Source organism: Melanerpes formicivorus, unplaced genomic scaffold, assembly GCF_026170545.1.
Source record: "Melanerpes formicivorus ecotype bairdi unplaced genomic scaffold, bMelFor1.0.p_v2 SCAF_12, whole genome shotgun sequence".
NCBI classification, from domain to species: domain Eukaryota; kingdom Metazoa; phylum Chordata; class Aves; order Piciformes; family Picidae; genus Melanerpes; species Melanerpes formicivorus.
The window spans coordinates 8,543,836-8,564,663 of record NW_027142364.1 but is presented as its reverse complement, the minus strand read 5'-3'; the positions used below and the strand labels follow the sequence as shown (position 1 = coordinate 8,564,663).

At 46.2% G+C, this 20,828-nt stretch overlaps 1 protein-coding gene across 1 annotated transcript; it reads left to right on the top strand.

The window, feature by feature from the left end:
- The first annotated feature begins 422 nt into the window (after positions 1-422).
- On the top strand, positions 423-20,533 carry EIF2B5 (eukaryotic translation initiation factor 2B subunit epsilon). The gene is made up of 16 exons (XM_068145166.1): positions 423-607; positions 1,782-1,906; positions 2,996-3,181; positions 3,278-3,455; positions 4,432-4,512; positions 5,254-5,331; positions 5,411-5,723; positions 6,410-6,555; positions 7,064-7,202; positions 7,807-7,905; positions 9,157-9,264; positions 10,154-10,244; positions 10,998-11,121; positions 15,519-15,644; positions 17,119-17,229; positions 18,799-20,533. The coding sequence occupies exons 1-16, from the start codon at positions 455-457 to the stop codon at positions 18,862-18,864; spliced, it is 2,124 nt and encodes a 707-aa protein (XP_068001267.1). The 5' UTR covers positions 423-454; the 3' UTR covers positions 18,865-20,533.
- Positions 20,534-20,828: the final 295 nt, after the last annotated feature.

Here is a 20,828-nt window from a genome sequence, read left to right as displayed (position 1 = left end):
AAAAGGAGGCTGAGGGAGACCTCACTCTCCACAACTCCCTGAAAGGTGGCAAGAGTCAGGTTGGGATTGGTCTCTTCTCCCAAGCAACAGGACGAGAGGAAATAGCCTCAGTTTGCACCAGGGGAGGTCTGCGTTGTGCATTTGCTAAAAGGTCTTTGCCAGAAGAGCTGTCAAGCTGCGGAGCGGGCTGGCCAGGGAAGTGCTGCTGCCACTGTCACCAGAGGGATTGAAAAGCTGTGTAGATGTGATGCTTCGAGATACGGCTAGTTGTAGGCTTGGCTGTGCTGGGTTAACGATTGGACTCGATGATCGTAAAGGTGCTTTCCAACCAAGACGACGCTAGGATTCCGCGGGCGCGCCCCTGCCCCGCGCTCTTCTGGCCCCGCCGCGTTCCCGTCGCTGCTTCCGGCGCTGTCCCGGAAGCGGAAGGCGGGAGCTGAGGCAGCGTGAGGAGATGGCGGCCCGCGGTACCGCGAGGCGGGGGGCTGGCGCGGGGGCTGCCCGCGGGTCCGACCCGCAGGAGGAGCCGCCGCCCCCGCTGCAGGCCGTGCTGGTCGCCGATAGCTTCAACCGCCGCTTCTTCCCTATTTCCAAGGACCGACCACGGGTAAGAAATTGGCCCTGCCTGCTGCCCCCTGTCCCAGGCTGGTACTTCTGGGGCCACCTGCCCCGACTCCCTGGAGGGATGGAGCGAGCAGCCCTCTGACGGAAGGTGATGGTCGAGCTTGGGGTCGCGGCGTGCCCCGCCAGTAGAGACCTGGACAGACTCAGGAGGCGACGAGTCCCCCCAGCCGCCCCTGGCAGGTGCCGCTCGGCCCATCCACCCCGGGCTCGGGCAGCCCCACCTTTGACCGGTTCTTGCTTATGAGAGTTTATATTCCCCGCTGCAGAGGCAGGGAGGCTCTAATTGCTGCGCTGGTGCCACTCGCTTTTCCATATGGCAGGGCAAACAGCGCTGTTTGCTTTCTGTCTGTCGCTGATGCAGGAACAGCAGCGGTTTGGGGCAGGCTTGTGTCTGATAGAATAAAGAAACGAAGTCTTTATTCGTGCCAGCAGCAATGGGTAAAATAATATGGCCAGAAAAAGGGATGAGGGGAAAGCACTTTAATTAACTGAAGGCTGTATGTTAAAGGAAAGAGAATTTATGGAGAACTTAGGTCTGAACAATTACCTTACTTCATTTGCTGGTTAAATGTTTGTGATGGCCATAGTTACACATGCAAGCTCAGGCCTGAAACAAAACAGCACAGAAAATGAATTAAAGAATAGTATGAGATCACTCAGTTGTAAATCAGTAACTTGGAATAAAAATGTGACTTGACTCCCAAGTCAACAGACTTGGCTTCATTTTAGGTTGTGTTTTACCCCCTTGTTTAATTCTGAACACTCATATTCCTGTGGCTTCATCATTCATGTCTGACAGGTTTTTCTTGAAACAGTTAAAGCCTGAGTCAGGGAATCAGCACTCTGGCATTTATTTTTTTTTTCCCCCCAGTCTTTCATTTAGCTGAGTCTTCTAGAAGAGTTTTGTGTGAGATAACTTTATGGATTCTTTTGGATTTGGTTTTTCATGCCTTCCTCTCTGAATTAGCATCTACCCCTACAGGTGACCAGAACCTAGCTCTTGCTGTTTAGATGAACTCTAAATGTTTTGATAAAAGGTGTTATTTTTCTAGTACTAGCCATGCTGTTATATCCTCGGGTTGGTTGAGGCTGTTGCTGATGTTGAAGTACAGAGTGTTTGTTCAACTTCTCTGTTTTCTCATGTTGGGTTTTTTTAGGCTCTTTTACCTATGGCGAATGTGGCCATGATTGACTACACCTTGGAGTTCCTAACAGCAACTGGAGTGGAGGAAACCTTTGTCTTCTGCTGTTGGAAGTCAGCTGAAATAAAAGAGCATTTACAGTAAGAATCTCTTCTTCTTTTTAAGCTTTGTCATGGAAGGAGCCTTCTGTCTTCCACCAAGCCTCAAAGGTCTCACTGATCCTTTTGACGAAAACTGTGTGCAAGAGATGACTTTGCTCAGTTGACTCCTAGCACATCTCTAAAAACACCATTCTTGTGAAGGAGTAGGAGGGTTTAGTGCCTTGAGACTACATCTATGCTGGCATTTAACTTTTCCTATGTAAAAAGCAAGGCTTTCCTGTGGGTAGCCATGTAAACTAGAGTACTGCCCTTTGCGTTGTGCCCTGCCCTGGTGTGCTGTGCAGCACCCAAACAGCTCTCTCAACACCTTTGCCTCTGCATGCTGCAGGTTTGCAAGCTAAAGTGAAGCATGCAGTCTTTTCCCTGCAGGAGGTACTGCTTTCTGAGAAAAAGAAACAAAAGCTGAGGTTTTATGTAACTTTCCCTTCTTTATCAAAAGTTGGCTTGTAGTGAAGTTGGGTTTCCTAAGTTTCCATAAGCTGTGGTTTCAAAATCTGTCCCTCTGTGGCTCACCTGCTGTGTATGTGTGCACAGTTCTGCCTATCAATAGTGGCCTCATTGTGGTAGGATTCCCCTTGTGATCACTTACAGATGGGATGTGTGCTGAGGCACTGTGTCTTAGTGTGTTCCTTGTAGGAATATCACAGAATGTTAGGGGTTGGAAGGGACCTCCAGAGATTGAGTCCAGCCCCCCTGCCAAAGCAGGATCATCTAGGGCAGGCCAAATAGGAATGCATGCAGCCTGGTTTTGAAAGTCTCCAGAAAAGGAGTCTCTATAACCTCTCTGAGCTGCCTGTTCCAGTGCTGTCACCCTCACTGTAAAGAAGTGTTTCTTTGTGTTGAGGTGGAACCTCCTATGTTCTAGTTTCTACCCATTGTTCCTTGTTCTACCACTAGGCACCACCAAAAAGCGACTGGCACATTCATCTTGACACCCACCAATCACGTATTGATAGATGTTGTTAAGATCCCCTCTCAGCCTTCTCTTCTCCAGGCAAACAGCCCCAGTTCTCTCAGTCTTTCTTCATAGGAGAGGGGTTTCTCCCTGATGTGTTTTCCTCCTTCCAGAAAGTCCAAGTGGTGCCGCCACACCTCTCCCAACACGGTGCGCTTTGTGACTTCTGACCTGTACCGCTCCCTTGGTGACGTGCTGCGAGATGTTGATGCCAAGTCCCTTGTTCGTTCTGACTTCATTCTCGTCACTGGAGATGTTGTGTCCAATTTCAATATTTCCAGAGCCCTGGAAGAGCACAAGTAGGTGTTGACAGAGTGTATGCTTGCCAGATGCGCAGAGACTCTGGGCTTTACCTCTCTGAAGAGTGATTTTCATGTTCTGCCTCTCTTTTTCAGGTTGCGTCGTAAGATGGAGAAGAATGTTTCTGTGATGACAATGATATTCAAGGAGTCCTCCCCTGGTCACCATGCCAGGTGCAAAGAGGATGACATTATTATTGCTATGGACAGTGCCACAAACCGTGTCCTTCACTACCAGAGAACCCAGGGGCTGAAACGCTTCCGCTTTCCTATGGTGCGTCTGGTACCTGACAAGTAGAAAAGGGCAGAGGTCGTGATGTAGCCCGTGTCGAGGAGGAGGTCCTCCTTCAGTAAGGGCTGGGGAACTGTGATTGCTGCTTCTTTTAGAGGAACAGATGATGATAGGAAATAACTTGGTAAACTACCTCTTTTTCCACTTTAATCATTGTTGGGGGCTTGGTGGAATTGTGCTGGGACACAAGTTTGGGATTTATTTCAGAGTCTGAGGCTGGGGCAGATGTACTTCTGGCAGTTCAGCTTTTGCATGTACTGAATTCCTTTTCTCCACGTGAAACAAGGGGGTTCAGAATTTGGGATTCATATGCCGCTGTGGTACACAAACCATTTTGAAGTGGCACGGGGTGAAATAACAGAATGTGGAAGGGGGTAGTAATTCCCATCACCTCTGCTTGTACTCTGCACCTGGTAATGTGGTAAATGCTCAGTGCCTGTAGAGGTACTTTCTTTAGTCCTATAGATGGTCCCTTTCCTGTTTTCAACTCAGAACTGTGATCATATGGCATTTTCATCCCCTAATCATCAGATTATTTTTTACATTCAACTGAAAGCACAAATCACTGTAGGAAGCCAAACAGGAAAAAGCTACAGCTGTAAAAATCTACAGGGAGTATGGAAGCTATGAACATAGTATTTTGCTATATTAGTGTTCTTTGTACAGTAACTCCCTGTGACTAAGGTAAGGAGCTTCCTGGAAGAAGAGTGATTGTTAGAAATACAAGCTTGGAGAGCTGCACTGCATAGGGATGAGAGCAGCCTCTGCTGACTGACATGCAGCAGTGTGTGTCACCAGGCTGTGCCTGCTAAGCTTGTGTCTCAGTGTAGATTTCTCTGATACTCAGAATTTCAGCCAGTTTAATAATTCAGTTGATACTGTCCCTGACTTGCAGAGGGCTTGTGGGGCTCAGCACTACATGAAGCACTTGTAGCATCTGAATTTTTCCCTCTTTCAGAGTTTGTTCCAGAGCAACATCGAGAACGTTGAGGTGCGCCATGACTTGCTGGATTGTCATATCAGCATCTGCTCTCCTCAGGTGAGCTCTGACCTTCTGAGGGTCCAAAATTCAATTTTCACCACTCCTTTTTCCCTCTTGGTGTGCAGGAGCTGCATGGGGCTTGAATATACTGGGTTTGGAAGGCAGAACTCCCAGCTGTACTTAATGACTGAAATGAGAGCCTCGGTCATCATGTGATGTTGCTCTGTGGACTGTGTGGGTGCTCAGTCTGCATCTGCCATCTGCTGCTCAAGCCCCAGCTAAACTAGACAGTGGATGCTTTGGTAGGCTGGCTGATGTGGCACAGGATGAAACAATGCTGAAAAATAAGCAATTTCACTTAAAGTACAGTAACATCTATGGAGCAGAGGTGATGGCTGTGCTATGGAAAAGTATTAGTTCTTGCAAGCTGCTACCATGTTAGGGTAACCTTTGCAGTTGTTCCAGCCTAGGTTTATTAACTTTTCTTCCACATCTGAAAAAGCTGCTCTGCAACTTTTTTGAGGGAGTGAAACTACAGAGTGATTGCTTGGAGATGCTAAAGCAAAGCTTAGCCCTTCCTGCAAACCAGAATGAGTTCATAGTCTCTATTAGAAGAAGGAACTGGGAAGGCCAACACTCCCAGCAGAAGGAATCAAATTCATATTCCAGGCAAGAGCATCACTATCCTGTACTGCATAACTTTGCTCCTGAGAACTACTGAACAGCCATCAGTTGTCTGGCTTCCCTGGCAATGTTTTCTGCTAACTAGATTATTTCCTTGTATTTTATTCCTGGCAGGTGGCTGAGCTGTTCACAGACAATTTTGACTACCAGACACGGGATGACTTTGTGCGTGGCCTCTTGGTAAATGAAGAGGTGAGGAGTGGGTTGCTACAAGGGAGATACTAGCCCATTGCATTAGAGAATCTCCTGACACACTCCTGCCTGTCTCCAGGTCCTGGGGAACCAGATCCACATGCACGTAACGACAGAAGAGTATGGTGCCCACATATGCAACCTGCTCATGTACGAAGCTGTGTGCTCCGACATCATCCGGCGCTGGGTTTACCCTCTGACTCCAGAGATGAACTTCACTGATGACAAGAATCAGAGTTACACCCACTCTAAACACAACATCTACCGAGGGGTGGACGTCAGCCTTGGCCACGGCAGTGTGCTGCGGGAGAACGTGCTCATCGGGCAGGGCACCGTCATCGGCAGCAACTGCTCCATAACCAACAGCATCATTGGGCAGAACTGCCGGATAGGTGAGTGCAGGCCTGGGGACGAACAAGTCTAGCCAGGCAAGGGCACAGGTTGTTGGGGGTTTAGTTTTTAAAGTATTTGGCTCTTAGAGAAGATGATAGATGAGTACCAGTTCACTTCTGATGGGAAGAAAGGAGAAAAGCTTGGAAATAGATCAATGTTCAGGGTACCATAATGATGCTGAAAGGTAGAAGGTACTTCATGTGAGTAAGTTGTTTCAGCAGTGGAGAATGCATGACCATTACTGACATAGAGGTTGTGACTGTTTGAGGCTGTGCCTTTAAGAAAGGGACAGTACTGTGGCTGGATGCTTTATAAACAAAGGACAGGTCTATATTGCCCACCAACATCCTACTAATGAGGGACATCTGTCCCTGCTTTTGTGAGCTGCCTGGTACTCCCCCTTCCTAGTCTTGGCTGGAATTTTTCTGCAGTTTGGCTGTACTTATGTAAAGCCAAGGTGTCAGTGGGTACTGTCAACTTAAGTCTCTGTAGAGAGCAAACTTCCCTTTTAACTTTTAGTAAGGAGTGGCCATAGGACTTTAAGTCCTGTTTTTACCTTTAATCTAGCTTTCATCATGCATTAAGGGCATTGGGATTAAGCAAGATGCTTTTTGTTGGACTCAGCATTATGAGAAAGCAACAAACTGCCTTGTTCAACATATTTGTGCTTGATAATGTGTAACAGGTGATAAAGTGAATTTGGATGGAGCTTTTCTCTGGGACAGAGTACACATAGCAGATAACGTGGAGATCTGCCATTCTGTTGTCTGTGATGAAGCTGAAGTGAAGGAGGAAGTAAAGCTAAGTCCCCACTGTGTCCTCTCTTCACAGGTGAGCTGTATTTATATCTATTCTGCTTTCTGCCTTTCTTGACAGGTTGCTAGGCTTAGACTAGATCATGCCAGGGATGCTTCAAAGCTTTTTGCAGAGCTGGAGGATGTGCTGTTGCTCCCACATTTTTCTTTCTTTTGTTTGGCTGGAGTAGTCTGGGATGGGATCCAGCAGTGCTATGTCTTCAGTTGTAATAAGAATTGTAGAATGGTTTGGATTGGAAAGTACCTTTAGAGGTCATGCAGTCCAGTCTCCCTGCAGTGAGCTGTGAACATCTTTAACTAGATCAGGCTGCTTAGAGCCCTGTCCAACTCATCCTTGAATATTTTCCAGGAATGAGGCATCTGTCTCCTCTCTGGGCAGCTTGCTCCAGTGTTTCACCACCCTCATTGTAAAACATTTCTTTCCTTCCTTGTTAGTAGAAAGCTTGTGTGAAGCAGCTGTGCCTGGAGGTACAAGGAGGCAATCAGGGTATTTCTGTAGTAAGAAATGTTGTATATATTTGCAGGTGGTAGTGGGTCCTGACATCACTCTTTCTGAGGGCACAGTGATCTCTCTGCACCCACCAGATGAGGAGGAAGAGGATGATGACCAGTTCAGTGATGATTCTGGTGTGAACAAGGAGGAAAGCAAAGTGAAGCTGAAAGGTATGAGAGTCTCTAGCTCTGTGCACTCAGGCTATGAAAGGGTTTTGCCTTCCATGATCTTTTGAGGTCTTTCTCTCCCTTATTCTAGACTGCAGTGCCGGGCTGGAGCTTAGTGCTGCATTCAGCTTGTAACGTGTGTTTTCAGTAAGGCAAGCAAGGATGTTTGGTGCTGGTTGGACATTGAGGTATACCTTAGTACTCCAGTATTAAAATTTTCAGAGACTAGGCTATTTTTAATTTTTCTTAGTGTAGGAGCCTTGCAGGAAGTGATAAGCTGAAGGTGGGAGAGATGTGCAGTACCAGGCAGGTTGCAAGATCCATGTCCTTGTACCTGGACTGCATCCAAGGACTTTGTCCTTGTGAAATGCTGTTTCTACCAGTCTGATTTTGTTGAGGCATCTAAACATGGTCAGCTGAGTGTTGCTGCTCTAGGGGCAAGTAATTCACTTGAAAAGGCAAGTTATAAGAGCTGAAACCTGCAGGAATCCCAGCTCTTGGTGAAGGATATTTGGGGGCAGTAATAAGCAAGTTATACCAGTCTGTTTCAGGTTTGCCTGTAAACAGGTCCAGTACGTCTACCTCCTAATTGCTGCTTCTTTTTCAGGTTACAATAAAAAGGATGTAGGCTCAGAGGGCAGAGGCTACCTCTGGAAAGCAGATGACAAGAATGAAGAGGATGAAGAGCAGAGACAAAGCCTATGGGGTGAGGAAGAGTTTAGTGTAGTCACCTGAGGGTGGGCAGACAGACCCATGTCAGAGAAACTGGCTGAGTGGGACACTGATAATTATGTCTAGAGTAACACCTGGGTTTCATGAAGCAGATTGGCTCCAGGAAACAGTGTGTGGAGGCAAGGTGAGAGGTGAGAGCAGGTGGTGGACCAAATTCTCTCTTCCTGTGCTCTCTGGAAGACATTTATGTTACTTTGACTTACGCTCACACACACAGCTGTCTGTGCTGCAAGTGGTGCAGTACAGAGTAGTAGGCCCTCCCTTAGAGGGAATATGCTTTGGCTACTCCTCAGGCTTTCTTCCTGACAGTGCCAGCTTCTGCTGACGTTGCTCCATCATGAGTCAGCAGCCTGCGCGAAATGCATTTCCTTCTGTCCCTGTCCTTTGTTGTCTGCCTGCGGACTCTTAAAGCCCCATTATCCTAGTGCCAGCTGCAGCATTCCCTCTGCAGCAGATCACAGGATGGTAGGGGTTGGAAGGGTCCTCTGGAGATCGAGTCCAAACCCCCTGCCAGAGCAAGACCTTATAATCTAGTGCAGGTCACATGAGAACACATCCAGATAGGGCTTGAAAGTCTCCAGAGAGGGAGACTCCACAACCTCTCTGGGGAGCCTGTTCCAGTGCTCTGTGACATTTACAGGAAAGAAGTTCCTTCTCATGCTGAGGTAGAAATTCCTGTGCTGTAGTTTATATCCATTGCCCTTTGTCCTACCATAGGGTGCAAGGAAGAAGAGTCTGTCCTGTCCCTCTTGACATGCAGCCCTCAGACAGAATAGAACAGAATTAACCAGGTTGGAAAAGACCTTCAAGATCGTCAAGTCCAACCTATCATCCAACACTAATCAACTAGACCGTATTTATACACATGTATTAAATCCCCTCTCAGTCTTCTCCAGGCTAAAAAGCCTCAGGTCTCTCAACATTTCCTCATAAGGCGGTGCTCCAGTCCCTTAACCATCCTCATAGCCCACTGTTGGACTCTCTTGAATAGATCCATGTCCCTCCTGAACTGGGGAGCCCAAAACTGGATGTAATATTTCAGGTGAGGTCTCACTAGGGCAGAGTAGAGGGGGGAATCTAGTCATATGGATGTACAAGTGGAAATTTCCTTGCAAGGACAGATAGTTGCTGACTCAGCTGGGAAGTCCCTGGAGCACCTAGTTCCTCAAGCATAAGACATCTGCAGCTTTTGAGTGCTGAATCTGCATCTTCCCTTCTGTGTCAGGCCCAGCTATACATTCAGAAGAAGAGAGCGAGTCAGACAGCGACCTGAGCATGGGCTCTGAGGAGCCAGACAGTCGGGCAGCATCCCCTCAGCTGGATGACATCAAAGGTGAGAGATGGGCTGTTAAGAGGTATGGGGAGTCTGTCAATAATGCAGTGAGTGTGAAATTCATGTTGCTTTCTCTAAGGATATTGAAAAATTTGTGGATGTCTAGAATATGTTTCCTGACCTCACTTCCTTCATTTTCTATAGACTGTTCCTTGAATTGCTGTTGTGTTAACTCAAGGCACCCAAGGATTAGAAGCTAGACAAAGATCATCTTTGTCGCTCTTGATCACTGGGCCTTTATGAAAGTGACCTTCCCAAGTTATCTGTTTAAATGGCAGTGACGTTGCCTCAGAGATTGGGTGAAGGTCCAGCAGAGTTTCCCTGCATGGACAGCTTACTGCTGTAATTGTGCTGGAGAATTAAATGTCATAGTAGGAGCTGCCTTGTTTGCCAGATGCATTTTGGTGTTCTTTTTTGTTCTGTTAAACTAACCTGGATTTGAAAGGGGCTCAAGATGAAATGGGGAAAAAACAACAACAAACAAAAACTTCTTCACATGAAAATATCTATCCAAAGGAAATTACAACAAGGAATTTGAGGTTTGAATTCACACCTTTAGTTAGGGGGAGATGAAATTTGTGAATAGAAAAGGCTGCATTATGAAAGTATAATAGAAACTCTGCTCTGAAAGGTTGCAGAGGTAAACAGCTTTATACTGGTTTGTGTGGATAGATCAACTGATACCTAGCAGGTTGTCTCCTTTATTTGAATTACATTCCACTCTTTATACATACAGTTGATGTGGGTTTGTGACATCTGACAGAGAACAGACAGATATCTGTGTCAGAATGCTTCCTTTGTTAAGGGCATAGTTTCTTCAGTAAGGAACAGTTTGAAGAGTCTGTGCTTTTCCTTCTCGTGTTTAACTACTTGTCCTTTCTTTTCTTAGTTTTCCAGAATGAGGTTCTGGGTACATTACAGAGGGGTGAAGAAGAAAACATTTCCTGTGACAACTTGGTTCTGGAAATCAACTCCCTCAAGTGAGTGTTCCCGTAGGGGTCCTGTCCCTTATGCTAAATAGTTGAGTTTGTCAGCAGATCTAGAAAGAAAAGAACAGACATGTGAATACCCATGTTTGCTTTTTAATTAGCCTTTACAGTACAGAGCATGAGAAATGCAGGCTAGAGGTCGTGACTGAATGATGACAGGAGTTGATGGAGAGCACCAGCTGCATCTGTAGCATCCTGGGCGTTTAGGCTTTTCCTGCCCCAATTCCGCAACAAGAGATTGAATTGCTATTAAGTAACTGTGGACTGAAGCGAGCAAGCCAGTTCTTGGCACAGGCTGCCTGTAAGTTCCTGCAGGGGCTGCTGCTCTGTGCATTGCAACATTCAGCCAGCTGCCTGCAGCTGGGGCTGTGCTGTGCCGGGGCTTGTCTACTGGGTTTCTACAGCAGCGAGTCTGGAACACATAATCAAAGTGGCTTTTACCTGCTGTTTCTCACATACAAAGCTGTTTCCCTTTTGCACGGCAGTGTTCCTGCAGCACTCTAGTAACAGCGAGTGTGCTGTCCCTGCAGTCACTTGTTCCACTGTGGCAGCAGATTTTCAAGATTTGTAACCTTCTGCAGGGCCTGCTGCAATGTAAAGTGGTTTTATTGCCTGTGTATTCCAAAACCCAAACCAAGAAGTCTGGAAGATGAAAATCAAAATTTCTGCTCTGTCTCTGAAGAGCTGCAGTCTGCAGAGATCAGATAGTGTGACATTCTGGGGGGTTTGCCTTTTCCCTCACAGGTATGCATATAACATTGGCCTGAAGGAGATGATGCAGGTGCTCAGTAAAGTGATCCTGGAGTTCCCTCTACAGCAGCTGGATGCAAACTTGGACTCCCAGAGCTATTTCTCAGCGTTACTTCCTGTGAGTCCTGCTCTGTTTAGTTCTTCTTTGGGCTTCTCTCCTAGAGTGTAGATCTGGATGCCCCAGGTAGTTCTTGGCTGAGAATTCATTTTGGTTAAGCCTGAAGCCACTCCAGACATTGTCTTTTAGGGTCTTTGTCTTCTGTAGAAGTAAAAATGGACTGAAACTATTGTACCTGCTTGATGAAACTCAGCTGAGTCTATAGATGTGAGGAGCTTTATCTAAGTACCTATGGTTGTTTCTGTTTTCTGTCTGTGAGAGTAGGAATGCATCACTTGTAGGGAAAAGGGTAAAAACAAAAGAGGATAACTGTTAGAGACATCTTTGCAGGCTTGCATTCCAAGAACCCAGTACCAACCCATCATAAGCCCTGTCTCTGCAGCAGCAGGGAGCATTCCTCTCCCAGTGAGGTCCTTTCCAAGGTCTTATTTATCTGCATACTGTAATTTGTGCCAGTTTTTTTTCAGCCAGATGCAAGGGCATGATGCTGTTGTCCTCTGAGGGAAGAGACAGGGTCCCACTGTCTCTCTAAAGAGAGGGGATGGATAACTGAGTGAGAATGATTTCCTGGCTTCAGAGAGACAAAATAGGGTAGGATCTGCTTTAAAAAGCAGTCATTAATGGTTTGTTAAGCCAAGCTGAAGATACTGTTGTATCTTTGACTCTTTGCTGTAGCCCATTCTTGCGTTTGAGTTTGCAAACTCTACAGGTTGAAGGTGCTTTTTCAGAATGAACGGGTCTCACAGGTTTGGGAAAGACTAGTTTGGGGTTTTTAGGAGGTGGAGCTGAAGAGGAACACCAGGCACCCTCATAATCGTGTCTCTGAGGCAGTATGTGCTTTCAGTTGATGGGGAGTGATGGAAAACTAACTCTTCTTTATGTCAGTGTAAGCATGGCACTTAATTAATCTCCTGGATGCGTGGAGATGTCTTCTGTAGGAAACATCCATGTGAACTGCTCAGCTCATCAGATGGCTTAGTGAGATTTTGCTGTTCACTCTGTTCAAATTCTGCTTACTTTTGTTCCTGTTTCCAGAATATTTTTCTTGAATAGTATGTCATGTCCTAGGAGAAGAGAATTGAAAAAGGAAGACTGAAGAGAACATTAGAGCAGGTGTTGGACTTGAAGCAGTGTGTGGCTGAAATGTGTGGGCTGTGCAGCTGAAGCTGCCTCAATCAGTAGCTGTATTAGGCTGAGAGGAGCTGCTGCTGCTTTATGTATGGCAAACTGTTATTTTGTAGGAGATGGGGATACTTGTGTTCTGAGGGTGGTGACTAGCACGAGCCCACTGAACTTTATAGAACTGTTTTTTGTTTCTCACTCTCTTCGTGGCTCAATTCTGACAAAAAGATGCTGAGGGAGATCAGTTACTTGTGTAGGAGTGTTGGTAGAGTGGTCCCAGACAGCTCAAGAGGGGGAACTGTGAAAATGCCTTAGTTATGATGTATGGTTTGACTTGAAACCACGGTATGTGCTCTGAAGTGCTGGCCTGTGAGCATGAGGCTCTGAAGTGTTGCAGCAATTTTTGGAAACAAGCATTCAGAAAAGGATATGCCCATGGGTATTTTTCAGATGAAACACAGAGGCTTGAGAAACAGTTACCCAGTTCAATGAATGTCCAATGTCTTGTATGGCTCTTGTACAAGTTGTAAAGCAGAGATGGGGTAGAAAAGCAGACCTTTCCTAGGACTGCAGACACGACTTGAACAAACATGGCCGAAGCTCCTGATAAACTGAACACTGTGTGTCTGTTGTCACTGAAGCAGCATCAAACAAGGTTATGTAGGTGAGGATGTCTGGAGAGAGTTGAGGGAGGCAGTATAGCAGTTCAGTTTGCTGAGCTGGCCAGGGTCTGCACTGCTGCCTAGTGTGCTACATCTCTGTAGGTTTTTGTTAGGGAGCTGTACTCTTTCCAAGGCAAGTGAACACCACGTGGATTCCCTTACTCAGGGACCAATTGGGTCTCTGCGTTCACTGAAACAATTTAGAGTGGTCAGGCCAGCTGCTGTTACAATGTAACGGGCTGGAATTAGAGCTTTTTCCGTTGTGCTCTGCGCTTGCTTCAGATGGTTTTCAGTGCTGAAAGTAAGGGTAAAATAGGCCTGGCGTCCAGACTGACCTTCTGTCAAAAGAAAAGCAGATCACAAAGCTCTTTTAAGGCTAAGCTGGCCATATCTGATGGAAAATAAATCAACCTGTCAGAGGAATTGCTTTCTCCAGACTGCAGATTGTTTCGAGGAGTTGCCCAGGTTTAGTCAAAGCCTGAAAAGTTACAGTTTTGTCTGTAGGGCTCTTTGTCAAGTGTTTTTCATGTTTTTTCAGTTTTCTGTTTAGTATAAACTAATTGGAAGCTTGCAAGCTTCTCATTGCCCCGTTTATACTTTGATCAAACTCCCAAAACAGCCTCTCTCTTTATACAGGCTCATAGACTTATTTTTGAGAGGGCCTTCATGTGGGACTGAGCTCTGCTTTCCCCATTAGCACCAGTTACCTGCAGTACAGTGCATGTTCTTGACCTGAGATGGTATGTTTTGTTTTCTTATGCCTGCTTATGATTTAAAGGCATTCACTGAAAGGTATTACAAAATATTTCTTAGCCTGGAAGGAACTTGCTAGTAGCTTTATTACATTTGAGGTGAATAATTCCAATGGATAATAAGAATGCAGGAGATGGTTGTAGAAGAGGGAAGAGTTTAGGATTAAGCATTTTGCTAAGGGCTAAAATGCTTTCTGGAAATATGCCCATGCAACCCTCAGTATTTTTGTTGTGATACCATGATGATTAGGACCATTCTGCACTGTTACTGTTGCTCCCTAAGCTAGTCCATGTACTATTATACAGATGTTTGTTCTAATCCCCTTCTTTGTTTTTTCTTGAGGCATGCAAATTCCAGTGTGGTTGCATAGCAAATGTGTCTGAAGAGGTGATGGAGTGTAGTACTGTGGAAAAGCTGAGCACTCTTTCCTAGTACCAGGCTATCTTTGGTAGTCCACACTAGTCTGGGTTCTAGCTTCACTGTGTGTCCTGGAATTCTCCCTCTGGCAGAGCTATTAACAGTTGTCCTGGACAGAATAATGTTGATTAACTCTAAGTGTAGGTGACTCAGAGCTTCTTCATCACTCCCCAAGCCCCTGAGAATTATGTTTCCCTTCAAAACAGACCAGATGTGCTTTGTAAAGAGGCAGTGTTGAAGGCACAGTAAACACAGTCTCTGTATGGGTGTGCCAGGGGTGTAGCTGCAGGAATGCCTGCTGTTGAATTAATAAATTTAAAAAGATGTAGAACTCTGATTTAATTTCCTGCAGTGTTTTTGTAGGATAGTATAGCCATGATGTAGCCAATGAGGAATTTTTCTACCTCATCCTAGTTCTGATACCTGTTAAGGACAGGGGTCTATCTTTATTACCTCTGTCCCAGCTTTGAGTCAGGCTGTGCTGGTTTGCAGAGCTTTCCCTGCCATTTGCTTTCCAGATACATACAAGTGAGAGAGCTGTGAGGGACTCTGGCAAAGGCAGTTTGAAGAGGCAGCACCAAAATCACTAACCTAAAGACTTTGTTAAAAAATAAGCTTTGAAGGAGGAAACTGAGATCAGCTTCTTGCCCTTCATCCTTCCCACTCCCTGCAGCACACTGTCAGATTCAAACAAGCTTGTAGGCACACAGCAGAGGTGTGACTTGCACTTAAGGGCTGCTCCACTGCACTCCTGTCAGGGGTGGACGGTGCAAAATAGCCACCCCTACTCAGCTGGTAATTATCCTGGCACTACCTTTTTTCTCTCATTTTCTCTTTGGCTTGGAAAGAAAAGTTCCACTGGAATGTCAGCTGCTCTAGGAAGGTTTGTGTACCTCTCCTTATTCATTTGCTGTGAAGTGATTTTCTTTGAGTACCAGACTCCATTAAACACATTTATTGTGATAATCTAGTATTCCATCCAGAGAGGCAAAACCAAGAAAGCTGCTTAGTCAAACCACATCCTGTCTGCATATGTGAGACTTAATAGAATGCAGAATTAACCAGGTTGGAAAAGACCTTCGAGATTGAGTCCAACCTAACACCCAACACCATCTGATCAACTAAACCATGGCACTAAGTGCCTCATCCAATCCCTTTTTAAGCACCTCCAGTGATGGTGACTCCACCACCTCCCTGGGCAGCCCATTCCAATGGGCAATCACTCTTGCTGTGAGTAATTTCTTCCTAACATCCAGCCTAAACCTCCTCTGGTGCAGCATCTGTTTTGTGGACAAAGTGGGACAAATATTAAGGGGCCAGCTGAATGGTTTCTTAAAATGCTTCCCTGGGTCAGTTTTGTAGTGCAATGCATCTGAGAAGCAGGGCTGAGAGCACACATCCATATCATAGCTGAGGAGCTCTTGTGTGTTTTCTCCCCTGCAGCTGTTGAAGAACTGGACCCCGTTGTTTAAGAACTACATAAAACGGGTGTCAGATCACTTGAATGCCTTATTTGCCATTGAGGAATTCTTCCTGGAACATGACATTCTCTGCACATCCATAGCTAAAGTAAGTATCTGCTCACAACCCTGAGGACCTGCTTTTGCTGAATTAATGGTGAAATGCATCTTGTCTGCTTTAGAGGAGAGAATCTGGGGGTCTCAGTGGAGAGGGTGTGTAGAAAAATCCATCTCTAACAACTACTTAAAAAAAACCCACAACTCTGTCTGCTTGTGTGCCTGGGAGGGAGCACAGCTGAGGGTGAGTATTAGTTACCAGCTTGCAGCCTTAAGGGAGCTATTATTTTCAGCTCCTAACCCAGATGCCCTTGTTGTGTGATGCTGGAAGAGGTGAAGCCAGAGGCTTGCTTTAGGAAAGAGCTTTACTTCATGTGTCTCTCCACAGTCCCTGGGATTGAACTGCCAAATGGTTTATCCTAGTTCAGAGTACAAAATAGACAAAGCTGGGAATAAGGTGGGACTTCTCCTTTGGGCAGAGCTATATATGAAATGGAAGGAAAGGGGAGCTGCTTTGTGCCTTACTACTTATCTCCCTCTTTCCAAAGAATTTTCAGTATATTTCTCCTCACCCTCCTTCACAAATATTTTGTCCCTGCTTTCTTTCTGCCTTGTCACACTGAGAGCATTTGGCTTAGACCACAAGTCTTTCCTTTAGCAGTGCCTCAGAAAGCCCCTGTCACTTTTGGAAGAGCTTAACTCTTGGTTCCTCAAGAACGAGTAATCCTAACTTCTGCTACCAGTCCTTCTGGCTCATGGCAAAGAACTTAGGACTGGAGCCAGAAGCCTTCAGTTGGGTGAGCAAAAACGTCCTTGAATTACAGCAATTGTTTGGCATGTGTCCATTGTTCTAGGGGCCTGGGTCTCCCTGGAGGCTGGGAATTGAAGTGACACATTATACTTGGAGTTGGCAGCCAGCTTTGTCAGTGTTCTGCTGCAAGGAGACCGCCTGCAAAATGCCTGCTCTGCCTGAGCACAAAGGCACCCTGAGGAAGCATGATTGCATCTTACCCTTGCTGCACTGGGCAGGAGTTTGAGCTGATGGATGACCAATTGCTTTGACACCTGCCATAAGACTTTTAAGAGAGAATTGGCAGGATGAGGGAGCATAGGGTAGGGCTGGATAGGTTTATGCTCTTCTCTGCACATGTGGGCTTGCATAAGAGTTGCTTTGAGGATGGGGGTTGGGACCCTTTAAAAAAAGAACTTAAGTAACTTCTTGAACTGTTGTCCTCTGTGGCCCTTTGTTGCCCACAGTTCTCAGTTCTACCCTGCATCCCCAGAGCTGAAGCTGCTGGGGCTTGAACTTTTTAAGTTCATCATAGCATCTAACAGTCAGGAATATAAGGCTTAGTAGGAGAAGCACACTTACTTTTAACAGTAAAAGCAAAATGTAGCAGACTGAGTGCCTTCTGTTGAAGACGGAGCTGGGAGACACGGACTATGTGCGAACTTTGTGCTTGGACGTGAGCTAGCCCCAAAAAACTTTTATAGAGAGTCCTGTTGCTCTTTCCTAATTGATGCAGGTGTTGATGACATTTTACCAGCTGGAAATTCTGGAAGAAGATGCAATTCTCAAATGGTTCTCTTTGCGGGACACATCTGACAAGGGAAAGCAGCTCCGTAAAAACCAGCAGGTAAGGCTCAAAGGTGTTTGAAGAGGGCAGGGGGAGAATGAGAGAGACAACAGCTGCTAAGAGAAACTTGGCACGAAGCTTGCTGCCACTGTCACCTCTGTGGAGCAGCTGCCATTACATGGTAGGCCAATAATGCACCAGTGCATTGAACACTGAGCAACACAACTTTGTTCTCCAGAACAGACGTTTGTGTGTGTTCTGCCATAATCATCTTGTTTGGATGAGAAATGGAGGTAGTAGGAGAGGGAGAGTGTTGTTACTGGGCTCTGTAGCACGAGGCCAGCACTTTCTGGAGTAGCAGCACAACTTCTCGAAGCCAACACCCATTTGAAATGGGCTTTAGGCCAATGCCCTGTGTGCTGGCCCCATGCAGTTCCTTTGAAGCTTTCATTCCTGGCTCACCAGTCCCTTCGCATATATTTTTAAGCCTTTGCTGTACTGAGTGGTTTCGTTTGGCTTGTGTTTCAAGGAGCATATAAACTTCTCTCCTCCATCAGGCAGAACTTTGTGTTGCAGTTTGGCTGAGCCCTGTTCCAGTCCTCTCTGGATCTGGAAGAGGAGCAGGGGAAGAAAGCCATCTCTAAAGAACTCCAACTTTGTTTAAAACCTTTGCAAAGTCAGCTCTTTCTGTAGGTCAGCAGTGCTTTTAGCTGGTGATTTGAACCTTCTTTATAGCAGTTTCTCAGGGAGTGGTGTTTTCCCAGTAGAGATTTTCTCCTATGTCTTAGAACAGAATAGAATAAACCAGGTTGGAAGAGACCTTCAAGATCATTGTGTCCAACCTATCATCCAACACCACTTAATCAACTAAACCATGCAACCAAGCACCCTATCAAGTCTCCTCCTAAACACCTCCAATGATGGTGACTCCACCACCTCCCCGGGCAGCCCATTCCAATGGGCAATCACTCTCTCTGTGTAAAACTTCCTCCTAACCTCCAGCCTAAACCTCCCCTGGCGCAGCCTGAGACTGTGTCCTCTTGTTCTGGTACTGGCTGCCTGGGAGAAGAGACCAACCTCTGCCTGTCTACAACCTCCCTTCAGGTAGTTGTAGACAGCAATAAGGTCACCCCTGAGTCTCCTCTTCTCCAGGGTAAGCAACCCCAGCTCCCTCAGCCTCTCCTCATAGGGCTTGTGTTCCAAGCCCCTCACCAACTTTGCTACCCTTCTCTGGACATGCTCCAGCAAGTCAACATCCTTCCTAAACTGAGGAGCCCAGAACTGGACACAGTACTCAAGGCGTCTTAGCTGAGGTGCAGCTGTCCTCTCTTCTCCCTCAAGCTTTGGAAAACTCTCAGACCTTTGTCTCTGAGTGTTGTGTGGATTGTATGACTGGAGGAATCTCCCTTGGGAAGCTAATCAGTCTGGATTTGTCCATGGCATCCTAGTTGTTTTTCATCTAAACTTGTCTCTATCTCCCTCAATCTGCCTCTGTTTCCATATCTCTTACAAACACCTTTTCTTTCTTGTGCAGGATAGTGGTGCTCACTGACACAGTGTAGTTGTTGAGCATTCCCAGAGTCTGTCACGTGTCACTTGTTACCTGCTGACATTTCATTGTTTCTGCAGCTCCAGAAGTTTATCCAGTGGCTGGAAGAAGCAGAGGAAGAGTCGTCTGATGGCGACCAAGACTGACATGGTGGCTCAGGATGAGAAGAGGCACTCTCACTGTCTTTCTGGACCAAGTGGGCAGGGCGAGATCGGTGCCAGTGCATGGTGTAGATGTGGGGCCTGACAGCAAAGTGACAATCCCATTGTTCATTACATTGTGTTCCCAACTTTGCCACTTTCCTCCCTCCCTCATTTGCCCAGTGGCACCTTATGTTGGATGGTTGCAGCCCAGTGTAAAACCATAAGGTGGTAATACCTAGAATCCCTCTGGAGCCTGGATGTGATATACTATAAGCTATAAACTATCTCTTGGGAGGTCCTTGTTACTAACACAAAGGGAGCAAATGGATGCAAATGCATACAGTAGATATAACCATGGGGGTTGTGCAAGGTGGTCATACAGCTAAGTTATTCAGAGTTGTTGCTTCTGGAGCTAAAAGAAATCCTGCTGAAGAGACACTGGCAAGGTTGGTGAGTAGGAGCATGTGGATTAGGATCTGGAGTGCAAGACTGGAATTCAGGAGTTCCTGTGCCTGGAGAAGATGCGTTTGTCTGAGGATGCCCAAGGCATTTTGCAGCCTAGAAGGCACTTCTGTGATCTTTCCAAAAGGGAAAATCTCTTGCCATCTGCTGTGCTAGGATCTAACACAAGGTTGCACAGCAGAGTTGGTGAAACCATGTGTTTCCCCCTCCTGTAGAGCAGAGGATAATATGTGCTTGGTTCCCCTGCAGGGGGTTAGCTTATAGTGGATGTGCAGTGGCCAGTGAAGTGCTGTATGAATCACTACATCTCAGATGTGGTCTGTTTAACAGACGTGTTTTGGGAAAGTGTCTGTTTCTTTCTGTTTGTACAAAAAGGGAGCAGAGGTGCCTGGCTCCTCCTCCTGCACCAGCTACACTGATGTTTTGCACTGGCAGCAGGCACTGCACCAGCTGCTTCAAGGAGGATGCAAGTTCCTAGGTTCTGCTCTCAGTGTGAGAAAAAGTGAATGGTATTTCCTTCAACACCACGTGCTTTGTGTTTCCACGTGACTTCAGTTATACAAGCTTACTTCATGTCCTTTTATTTGAAAGCTTCCTTTCCCTCAGACAGCAGGGAAAGTGCTGCAAACCCACTGTGAAGTTCAGCAGCCACAGCACAACTCAGCATGCGGTGGAGAACAAGCGTGCCTCTGGCACTTTGTTGCCAGCACAGACAATGTGTGGCAGCAGCAAGGCCTCCAAAAACGGCTTTCTTGAAAGTGTCACCGCCCTGTGTTCATCCCTGCCCTCAAAGAACAGAGCAAAAGGCACAGCAAGAATCAACTTGTGTTCATGGGTGGGTTATTTGTTGGATGTGCTGACCTTGCCTCTGCCACTTCAGGAGGATAGATTTAATCCTTTTTTGGGGGGAAATGCACTGGAGCTGCCCACTCAGGATGTTTACTTGGCCATTCTATGGTGCCACAATTGTCAGTGAGGGGATAACGTGGGATGCTGGAGACCAAGGATACTGCCTCTTACATAAAAGTGAAGTTCAGGCCGGGCAATCTTGTGCACTCACACTATCAGTTGCCAGGGTTGTGCATAAACGTGCTTGTTTTCTGACACTGCAAACTCAGTCTTGTAAATGTTGGGGAAGTAGTGGGTATCTGAATTTTCTGTATCTGCCAATATTTAATTCAGGGAGCAAATAAAAACTACCCTGGTGTTACCAGTGTGTTCACTTTGTTTGACTTTGGACTGCATGTCTCCAGTTGTTGCTCATGGCTGAGCTGAGTTAATGGCTAAGCTAAAGAGTGCCTCGCTGCTTTTTCCTCAGGAGACTTTTAAGCACGTAATAGGCAGGTAGGAAATCAGCAGAGCATTGAATTGGTTTGAATGTTCAGTGATAACTCATGACCTCACTGTTACAAGCAGAGAACACTTACTAAAACTTGTGAACTTGGAATCTGGAATAGGTGAGGTTTGGTTTTGTATGGGATTCCCTAGCAAAGATCATCATTAAA

Coding starts and splice junctions, on each gene's coding strand:
- EIF2B5 (XM_068145166.1), top strand. CDS start 455: ATGGCGGCCCGCGGTACCGCGAGGCGGGGGGCTGGCGCGGGGGCTGCC. Junction 7,203..7,806: donor AAGCAAAGTGAAGCTGAAAG/GTATGAGAGTCT, acceptor CTTCTTTTTCAG/GTTACAATAAAAAGGATGTA. Junction 17,230..18,798: donor AGCTCCGTAAAAACCAGCAG/GTAAGGCTCAAA, acceptor TTGTTTCTGCAG/CTCCAGAAGTTTATCCAGTG.